This window comes from Solanum stenotomum, chromosome 11, assembly GCF_019186545.1.
Source record: "Solanum stenotomum isolate F172 chromosome 11, ASM1918654v1, whole genome shotgun sequence".
Classification (NCBI taxonomy): Eukaryota; Viridiplantae; Streptophyta; class Magnoliopsida; order Solanales; family Solanaceae; genus Solanum; species Solanum stenotomum.
In genome coordinates this window covers 31,651,893-31,663,191 of record NC_064292.1, presented here as the reverse complement: position 1 = coordinate 31,663,191, position 11,299 = coordinate 31,651,893, and the positions used below count along the sequence as shown (strand labels likewise).

Here is an 11,299-nt window from a genome sequence, read left to right as displayed (position 1 = left end):
TCATCTTGTATATTAATCAAGTGCGGTATATAGGTATAAGACTATCCTTATATATGACAGAGCATTAAGCTATTTCTTATATATGAAGATTTTTCCTTTTTTTTTTTTAATATCATTCCTTAAGTCCCATAGGTACAATGTTTGAATCAATAGAGAACCTTTTCTTCTGTATGAATCGATGTTATTTCATTCCAAATCCTTCCCGATACCTCCCAAGGAAAATCTCTAATTTGGATCCCAAATTGACGGGTTAGTGTGAGCTTATCCATACGGTTATGCACTCTTTGAATAGGACTCCATTTTTTGAAAGATCCTGGCTTTCGTACTTAAGTGGGCCCCTGAGATCCTTTCGATGACCTATGTTGAAGGGATATCTATCTAATCCGATCGATTGCGTAAAGCCCGCGGTAGCAACGGAATCGGAGAAAGTATACATAAAAGACAGTTCTTTTCTATTATATTAGTATTTTCTATTATATTAGATATATTAGACTATTGTATTAGATTAGTATTAGTTAGTGATCCCAACNAAAACTCCCAATTGAAAGTCAGATTTCGGGGGGGCCTTTCTAGTATAAGGGAAATGGGCCGAATTAGCAAAGGGGCTTAGAATACTAAAAGGTATATGTTGCGCACCTCTATTTCTCTTCTTCCACTTATTCATGGATACATATATAGATAATGAGTAGGCATGCCAGGAAACCAGTAAGAGCACCAAGCTAATTCCCAATTACACTCCTTCAATTCTTTCGAATTCATTGGATCCTTTTTTATGTTCGAGAATCCCCCTCTTCTTCCACTCCGGCCCGAGGAGTAACTAGGACCAATTTAGTCACCTTTGAATGTTCCAATTGAACACTGTCCATTTTTTTATTATTCTCAAAGGATAAGATTATTCTCTTTACCAAATATATGCGGATCCAATCACGATCTTATATAAGAAGAACAAAAGATCTTTCTTGATCAATCCCTTTGCCAAGATAACCTTTGAGGTACCTCAAGATCTTTTTCAAGTTTGAATTTGTTCATTTGGAATTTGGGTTCTTCTATTTCATATTTCTTATATATGAAGAATTTTCCTTTTTTTTTTTTAATATCATTCCTTAAGTCCCATAGGTACAATGTTTGAATCAATAGAGAACCTTTTCTTCTGTATGAATCGATGTTATTTCATTTCAAATCCTTCCCGATACCTCCCAAGGAAAATCTCTAATTTGGATCCCAAATTGACGGGTTAGTGTGAGTTTATCCATGCGGTTATGCACTCTTTGAATAGGACTCCATTTTCTAAAAGATCCTGGCTTTCGTACTTTGGTGGGTCTCTGAGATTCTTTCGATGACCTATGTTGAAGGGATATCTATCTAATCCGATCGATTGCGTAAAGCCCGCGGTAGCAACGGAACCGGAGAAAGTATACATAAAAGACAGTTCTTTTCTATTATATTAGTATTTTCTATTATATTAGATATATTAGACTATTATATTAGATTAGTATTAGTTAGTGATCCCGACTTAGTGAGTCCTTTCTTCCGTGATGAACTATTGGCACCAGTCCTACATTTTGTCTCTGTGGACCGAGAAGAAAAGGGGCTCGGCGGGAAGAGTAGTGTACCATGAGAGAAGCAAGGAGGTCAACCTCTTTCAAATATACAACATGCATTCTGGAAATGTAGTTGGACTCTCATGTCGATCCGAATGAATCATCCTTTCCACGGAGGTAAAACTTTGCCTGCTAGGCAAGAGGATAGCAAGTTTCAAATTCTGTCTCGTTAGGACATGAATTTCTCTCCATTTTTTCCGACAAAACTAATACGAATCTGAAATTATTTTTTTGAAACGTTAAAAAATTCAAATCCTAAAGAACTCACAACATAGAAGAATAAAAAGTATCAACAAATCTGAATTGATGGTTGAAAAAAAAAGTGAGATCGGGAAAAAAGACAACTACAAAGTTTGAATTAGAATAAAGAAGATGGATAAGAGTGTGAGTGGAAAAAAATTCTTATATAATTAAAAATTGGAAGGAAAAAAGGTGGAGTGAGGATGATCGGGGTGCAGCGATTTTAGCCGGTGACGATTGTGTGTACGTTGGGGGTAGGTGGGGTGTTCCAGGTTTTTGGCAAAGAAGAAAAGGGTGAAGAACGATTTTTTCTTTTCTTTTCTTCTTTTTTTTTTGGATGAAAATATAACTTTTATTTCCTAATTTTTTTAGTTGTTACTATGCCACGTTACTCGCGAGTGTATTACACACAATCTCTATTTGTTTTGTTGATTGTCAAAAGTGTTCGATAGATATATATTTTTTTTACTAATAAAGGTGTTCAATTGGAACAAGCCTAAGATAAGGTGTCCAAGTGAAATATGCGAACAACTTTAAGGGGCTGCAGATGACTTAAGACTTAATAAAATGATGATTAATGTTATACATACAAACATAGATGGATGTCATTAACATGTTACTGATTCAAATGAACCCATAATTTTAATACGTGAATTAGATATTCATGTAAAAGATAATCGATTTTTGAATAAATATGAAATTTTGAGTACCTTATGTTTAATGTGTAATGAGTTTGACGGTAAAATATAAAGATTGAACTTGTCAAATCAAAATTCTAACTATGCTTCTACTCACAAAGCATGAAAATAATATTAATAATTCACTTGGTGTTGTATTAAAATATCTAATTAAAGATTGGAGTTCATCAATCTCATTTGTTCATCACTAGACATTATTATCATCACCATCAACCACCTTGATTGTAATAATCATTAATTACTACCGACAATCACCATTTATTACTATATACCACCAATTAGGTAATCACTATCATCATTTATCGTCTCCATTAACTATCACTATTAACCGAAACAACTATTAGCCACTATCTGACTATTACCACCTACTATCATTAGCAAATACCATCTCCAATTAGCGTCCACAACCACCACCGTTACCATCACCACAATTTCGTATAATTTTTAATTTTTTATTGCTATATAATTATTAATTTAATATTTGTTCAATTTTATATTTATAAATTTTTAACCAAACACAAGTTTTATTCTTTCAAACATTGAAAACAATCTTAATCTTTTAGGAGTAGTATTTATATTTTCTCATGTTTGGTTGGTCAGTAGATTTTTTTTTTTTAATGTTTGATTGGTGATTGCAAAATATTTTTCAAAAAAATATCTTTTATTTTTGGCTTGAGACTAGAAAATACTCTTTAGGAAAATGATTTCTGATTTGAAAATCAACCCGATAATTGATCACCTTGATGCTTGAGCTAGGACAAGACCCCGATGACAATTCCAAAATTTGACCCTGATATCTGACCCACACTTTCGCCTCGGATATATTTAAAAAAGAAATATTTTATAGGGGTGGCCTAGGTGGGGGTTGGGGGTAGGGGTGGCGTAAAAAATGATTATTTTTTTAAAAAAAATTGAAATATTTTCCAAAAAGATTTTTCTTTAAAATATAAGAATTGACGAGGTGGACTGGGCGGGGGCAGGGCAGGTGGCGTAAAAATGACTCTTTTTTAAAAAAATTGAAATATTTTTCAAAAATATTTTTTTTAGAAAAAAGTTGACGGTGGTACTAAAATTCCCACGTTAAATACTTTTGTTCGATTTTGATAGCTACTAAAATTTCCACGTTAAATACTTTTGTTCGATTTTGGCAGCTACTAAAATTCCCACGTTAAATACTTTTGTTCGAATTAGGTAGCTACTAAAATTCGTAGGTTAAATATTTTTGTTCAAATTTGGTAGCTACTAAAAATCCCACGCTAAACAATTTTGTTCGATTTTGGTAACAATTTTTAATTTATATGTATAGACGTTTAAGTTACGCAGGAATTGAATAAAAAAGAGAAGACAAATTTTTGTTTTGTTTTACGTACGTTAAAAGAAAACCCTAGGATCTTCTTCTTGTTCTTCTTCTTCAACAAAATTTTTTGTTTGTTTTGAGAATATAATGAGGAAAAGTAATGATCATCCAATGGACAAGGATATGATGAAGAATTTGGTGAAGTATGTAATAGGGAAGCCTTTTCCTCGTAAGCATACTGTTATGGATGTCGATGATGTTTACGGAATCAGAGTATTGAGTCCATCACAAATCCTTGAATCTACCAAGGGCACAAACAACAACACACGATTGTTGATCACTTTTCAGAATAGAGAAAACTGTAAAATATTTGATAGTAAAGAGGCCCCTGGGTTTTGGAAATCTACCACCAAACTCAAGGGAATTTTTGATGCCAACAAGAGACACATTGGCAACATCAAAATTGGGTGGTACTACTACTACAACGTCGATGATGGTAGAGACAAGTCATCATCCAGATTGAGAAAGAGTGAATGGCAGATTAGAGAATATTATCTCGCACCTACATATCTGCCCCAAAGCAAAGTTGAGAGGAAAAATGTCTTATTAACCATGATGATCAAGACCAAAGCTGCTAATAATAATAATAATGACAAATCTGATGACAAGATGCAGATTGTTCTCGACAAGCAGGAGATTATGCAATCTTTACAATGCCTTCAACTTTAGTGATTCAACAACAGATTAGAGCCAAGCCAGTTTGCTTGTTAGGAGTACTTTTTTTTTGTTTATGTTAAAACCATTCTAATCTATAATATCAGGTTCTAAGTGCTGTTTTTTCTAAATTTCCTTTATTTGATAGTCTTATTTAAGTTTAATTCTACGTACAACTTGTGTGTGACAGTAGGTTTGTTAGTCTTTTGTGTATCTGGGCTGGTCTAATCTCTCTTGTTTAAGCTGTGCATCTGCTTGATGCTTCTTATGAACATCTTAATTCATATAAAAAATGTTTTATTCTGGTTTCTGGCGATTTAGCTAGTTTTAGAATTTGAAAACACAGAATTTGGGAGCTTAACGGTATGTACCAAAAGCTGGTAGGATGACCACTGCTGATACTCTAATATTATCTGTTTGGCTGACTGATCTAAGGAGTTAAGACTATCAGTTGCTTGCAGAATCTGGTTCACCATTGTGTGTGGAGATGAGTTGCCAGTCTAATGGTGAGAGTGAGAACGTTTCATCGCCTCGTGAGGTGACGAATGACAAGGGTACTGTGGTGTACCCACAAGCTTCCACGAGTGACGAGAGTATTTTGGTTCAGCGAGTGACAGAGTAGTGTGGTGTACCCACAAGCTGTACTTGCAACTGGATGGATGCATGTCAATGGACAGGGTCAAATGTGTGGTCCTTACATTAATGGTTTCATCCTCTGATGCGAATGGACCAACAAATATGTACATGGGAGTTACCAAAGATTCAGGAGGACTTTGAGCCGAGTTGCCAACAACTTCCCCCTATAGTAACTCAGGGGCTGAACATGGAACTCATTCCTTGAACCAGCAGATGCGACTGCTGGCTTTACCGGAACACTTGCTCCGTCTACGTCTTCAGTAATTCCTCTTCTATATTTAAGGATTTGTAATGTTCTTGGTGATATTCTTTTAGTTACTTGTTTCTTCAAGCTGTTATGTCCAACTTTATCGATCCTAGAAGTGTTACCATTGTCCAAAAGTAAAATAAAAATTGACTCTCCTTAGGCCAAAAATATATTTTCTCGCTATTCACAATTGTAACTAATGTAGTTATGGAAGAGACAAACATACTTTTACTGTTTTGATAAAGGACAAATAGACCTTCTTTGCACTTTCCGCAATTTTGATTCCCTACTTATGATTATCTTTGCTTTTGATATTGTGGGTGAAATAGGTTAACAAAGAATCATGCTGGCTCTTTGAAGAACCGGGAGGAAACCTGGGCCGCACTCTCTTGTGGGGATTTATTCATGGTATCATTATGGATACATTGTGGACTCAGTGATGGTGAGTTTGTCTTCTACAGCAGTTTGCTGGGTCTTTAAATTAGCACTACAGCACATGGTGCAGCTGTTTCTTGTACTATCCCAGCCTCTGTTGGAAGATGTTTGTTTTCGTTATGTTGGATGTACCATTGGATTTCTGAGCTATGCCTATATGTAAAGCAATTCCTCCTGTTTTGATGGTGGAATCACTCGATTGAGCTGCTACACTACACTCAGACTGATCACTTAACTTTTTATTTTATTTTACATATGGCTGGGTCTAGTCAAAGTATAAAAGCTGGGAGTACTCTTTTGACGGAATATAAATATTTTTGTAAATGCATATGATTTTATCATTGAAGCATACTTGGGGAGGTGAGGAATAACCCGTATACATTGTTTATACAGACAACCTAGGAAAAAAAGCTTTTTTGTGTTTGATACTTGAGAAATCTGAAGTTGTTTCCTCACTGTTTGATGAACTGCCTCTGTCACGATCCAGACCGTCGTGATTGGCACCCGCATTAATTCTCCGGTGGGAGAACCATTACTACAACTCATCTTACGAAGTTAACGAAAATTAAGACATTTAAAGATATGGAAGCAGGTTTAAATGTAGAAATTTTATAGAGTTCCCATAAACTCCAAGGGTTTAAATAAATAACTGACCAAACTAACGCGGAAGTTTAACCCATATAACCTGAAAGTCACTGTACCAAAACATTTAAAGTACAACAAGTCTAAGAAAAAGGGGTACAACCCCAACTAACATAAGAAATAGCTAAATATTCTAAGTCCGAAGGAAATGGACTAAACAATAGGAAGGACTCCATGGCAGCATGAAAGAAATGGCTCACCCTTGAAATCCGGTCTCGATCACTGATCCCCTAGCTGAGGTCTATCAATAGCCGCCTGAAGATGTTCTGTACTCAACAAAGAACGAGCAAGTGTAGTATCAGTACACAACCACAGTGTATTGGTAGGATCATGCGGTCACCCCAGTAAGTGAAACATATATAAGCAGTCACAACATAGTAAGCATAACATGTACAGAATATATATACACATCGGTTATCATTTCAGGAGCAATGTACAATTCCACATTCTCAATAGCAAACAGATATAACAATACACCTGATGCAGGGATGAATCACTGCTCTGCCAACGGCTAGTGCTGAATGATGAGTTGCAGCGTGTATTGGCCAAGCATGAATCTATTGCTTCTGGAACTTCTGTTCAAGTGGAAAAACCAAAATCTGAACCACCTCAACCTATTGTAAATGTTGATGCTCCGCTTATTGATACCGGAGGCCGCAAACAATCAGACCAAGGGTAAATAGTTTTTGGATTCTCGAATTTGACAGTCACGTCACCATGAATCCAACAGGTGAGAGGTGGGAGTGGTGGAACAGGTTTTGTAACAATTATTTCATGGCCTCTTGATAAGTTGAGTGGTTTAGATTGTCAAAGGCAAAGTATAGATAATGTCCCAAGGCCTGGTGGGACTTTAAGCGCAAATAACACTCAAAGCATGAGGGTTCGTGATGAAGGTTTAGATTGTCAAAGGCAAATTATAGAAAATGTCCCAAGGCCTGATGGGACTTTAAGCGCAAATAACAATCAAAGCATGAGGTTTTGTGATGAAAGGCATTAATATAGAAAACAAAAAATATATGTGTAATGCAAGTAAATGTAACTCTAAACTCGAACAATAATTTTTGGATGAAGATTTGAAAAGTTATAACTAAGTGAAACCTTTGAAGCAAAATCGTGTCAATCAAGTTCAAAACCATTTGAAGTATTTGATTAGATAATAAGACGATGTTTTAAGTTTTCAATGACTTAACCTTTCCTTTACCAAATTTCTAATTTCTTAGAGCCCGTCTGGATTAGGGGAATAATTAAGCACTTTTGAAGTATTGGAGCTGAACTTAAAAAAAAGATGCAGTTACGTGTTTGGTTAGAAGTGCCGAAGCTAAAAATAGGCCGTTGATGTGTTTTATAAATATTTTCTACCAAACACTATTTTCTATTAAAATGACTAAATTATCCTTAAAGCTATTGCCACTAACAATGAACTGATTGTTGCCATCTCTAAGCAGCCTTCTTCTCTCTGCTTTTGTATGTGTTAGTTTTTGAAGATGTTGAGATAAGCATATTCTCTGGTGCCCAAAATCTGCTTGCATTATGGTGTAAGATTGTGTTGTTGTCAATGACCAGCTTTTTTTTTTTTGAGAAAGTTAACTGAGTCAATGACCAGCTTTTTACTGTGAAATTTTTCAGTGATTGAACTTGTGCTTAATGGTTTGTATTTTTTGTCAGCTCAGTGTAGTTGCACTCTTCTAGTAATAACAACAGCATAGGTGTTCCATTGATGATCTATTAGACATTATTTCTATAATGATGCTGACCTTGTTAAATGGTAGGATATAAAACCTTTATATTCTTTCATCTGGCCTTTGGAAGTGAAAATTGGTGAATGGTGTTTCTGCTGAAGCCAGGAGTGGAAGCAGTTGCAGTGTCTTTAGATAGTGCCCGGATGTGAATGATGTCAGCTGAAGGAGCAGAAGATGGAAGTATGTAATCTACTTGTATTAAAAATGGAGAAAAAAAAAATTAAGACTAGGGCCGTACTCCAAATCTATGCTTAGCAGGAGCTTAGGAGCCTCTCAGGTCAACAACCTTTCGGATTTTTTTAATCTGATTTCAACATTTCATGTTTATGTTAAAACGTATGTATTTTTGTTGACAATCCTCACAAAATTATTTTTGATAAATAATTTTCAGATTTGTTGGATGGTTCTGATTGAAACCTGGAAGGTTTTAATTATTGTTTTGGTACGTGAGATGGGCATTCTCATTAACGCTCTGTAGCGCATGTCGCGTGATGCTCTTCAAAGAGGTGTAGGAACGCCTGTGCCCTGTTGACGTGGACTCTCCAAGTAGTCAAAGTTTGTTGCTTGCTTTAGATGGTCTGGAATAGTTTTAATTTTTAGCAGTAAGACTTTAGGTTTTGAATTGGTTAATAGAGCCTTACCCACTGTTTGCATTTGCAGTTTGGGATGCTTTGTCGGGAAACTGAGAGCAGGAGGGTGGAATGCTTGCTATTTTTTTCTTCTGCATTTATTGATTAGTGTCTTTTAGATTCCTTTTTATTTATTTATGAGTTCCATATCTACAGATTTTTTTTTTCTAGTGAAAGAGGGTAAGGAAATTAGTTGAAACTTGAAGCTTCTAATTTATGTCATATTTTTAAGTCATTGTCGGGGAGAGAAGTAAAGGCTAACCATTTTTAATGCCATCTGCTGTCCTTATTTTTGTAGTAGAAGTTCTAGTGATTCAGTTAGGACAGCAATATTTTTTTAAGCAATAAGAATCTCTTATTCTTAGTCCGAGTCTTTGCTATGTTTTGTCTCTGCTCTGCCATATATATTATGCACCATTTGGTTGTGCTTCCTGTGGGATCCTTACATTTACCTGATGCAGGGATGAATCACTGCTCTGCCTAGGGCTAGCGCTGAATGATAAGTTGCAGCTTGTATTGAAAAAGCACGAATCTATTGCTTCCGGAACTTCTGTTCAAGTGGAAAAACTAAAATCTAAACCACGTCAACCTCTTGTAAATGTTGATGCTCTGCTTATTGATACCGGAGGCCACTGATTGAGGCCGCAAACAATCAGACCAAGGGTAAATAGCTATTATCTGTCTCATTCTCTTATTTGACCTCTGTATACAAACTGAATCCCCCTCTCCCCCTCTCCAAATATGTTTTGATTCTTGGTTTCTTTTTGAGCGAGCTCATAGCTTAAATAGTATACGTGGATTTTCTAGATTGAAATGTTAAATTGTTAAAAATGAGTGACCTTAAAATTATTATCAACTAGATTAGGATGTTATCAAGCGTCAAAAGTCCTCTGGTACTACAAGATTGATGGAAATATGTGACTTTTTTCTTTGCAATGCAGAATTTTCCTAGTCAGTGCTAGGTGATTGTACTTTAAATAAGCTATCCCTTCCCCTTCCCTCAAAGAAAAGGGAAATATGATAGAAATCCTGGTATTCTTTTTCATTTTTGAGTCGTCAAATGTGACACAGTCTTTTTCATTTAAATCGCTTAGTGTGTTTTTCAGATCTACATCAAATGCTAGCCTAGGGACACAGTTGCTTCTTCCTGCTCCTCCTTCAGCTAGCATTCCATCAACGACAACAAAAGTTGACCCGAAAATTGATCTTCTGAGTGGAGATGACTTCAGCTCACCTACAACTGAGAATGTCCTGGCCCTTGTTCCTGTTGGTGGAGAACCTGAGCCTGCAAGTCCTGTTTCACAGCAGAATGCCCCTGCTCTTGTTGACATGGTTTCATCACCCAGCAACTCACAATCTCCATATTCAGTTGGGCAGACACATGCTTCGTCCCCTCAATTTCGACAACAGAGTTTCACTTCTACCCAAATGGAAGTGTCCCCGGAACTACATACACACAAGGCTCTAACACGGCCTGGAACGAACAGATATTGCAGCAACAGCTGCAGTCACCTTCTCCAGTTTATGGTGCGTTTCTTTGTCACTCTTCATGCATTCTGTTTTATATCAACAACAACAACAAAAAATCTGCATGCATTCTGTTTTACTTTAAAGTTCTATAGAAATGTGTACTCAGTTCGCTATAGGTCGAATTTGTGCTCATTATTATTCTCTATTACCCCAAAAGACCGGGCAACCATTAGATATGTTAGTGAAGAGTTAAACAGGGATATGCTGAAGTATAGCATGTGTTTGAAGTTGGTATGCCTCATGTGTAAAACCCAATTTCTGTACATGTCTTATGTATTGCCTGAATTTTACGACCTCTTGCTCATTGAGTTTCTGAATTATTACTCACATAATGCTTGTCTAATTTCTGATTAGGTGGTCAAAGCAGTTCTTTTCCACCACCTCCATGGGAAGCTGAGGCAGCAGAGAGCAGCCAAACAGTGGGTAATCCTCATGCTCAACCGATGCAAAATAATCAGTTGTTGCCAGGTAGTCCACATGCCCTACCAAAAAGAGAACCCTAGCTAATAAATAGCGATCATCTTCTTCTGTTCTAATTCAACAGAAATTTATGTTTGTTTTGAGAATAGAATGGGGAAAAGTAATGGTCATCCAATGGACAAGGAGATGATGAACAATTTGTTGAAGTAAGTAATAAGCAACCCTTTTCTTTGTAAGCATACTATTATGGATGTCGATAATGTTTACGGAATCAGAGTCTTCAGCCCATCCCAAATCCTTGAATATACAAAGGGGACAAACAACAACACACGCTTGTTGATCACTTTTTAGAATAGGGAAAACTGTAAAACACATTACTGATCTATATTATCAGGTTCTAACTGCTGTTTAGTAAGTGTTTTTCCTAAATTTCCTTTATTTGATAGTCCGATATAAGTTTTATTCTACTTA

The 11,299-nt window shown here is 36.1% G+C and overlaps 1 protein-coding gene and 1 pseudogene across 1 annotated transcript; both read left to right on the top strand.

Moving 5' to 3' along the window:
• Nucleotides 1–3,983: 3,983 nt before the first annotated feature.
• On the top strand, nt 3,984–4,583 carry LOC125845833 (uncharacterized). The gene has a single exon (XM_049525346.1). It carries the CDS (start codon nt 3,984–3,986, stop codon nt 4,563–4,565), a length of 582 nt encoding a protein of 193 aa, XP_049381303.1. The 3' UTR covers nt 4,566–4,583.
• Nucleotides 4,584–5,037: 454 nt separating this feature from the next.
• Nucleotides 5,038–10,930, top strand: LOC125845832 (TOM1-like protein 9; annotated as a pseudogene).
• Nucleotides 10,931–11,299: the final 369 nt, after the last annotated feature.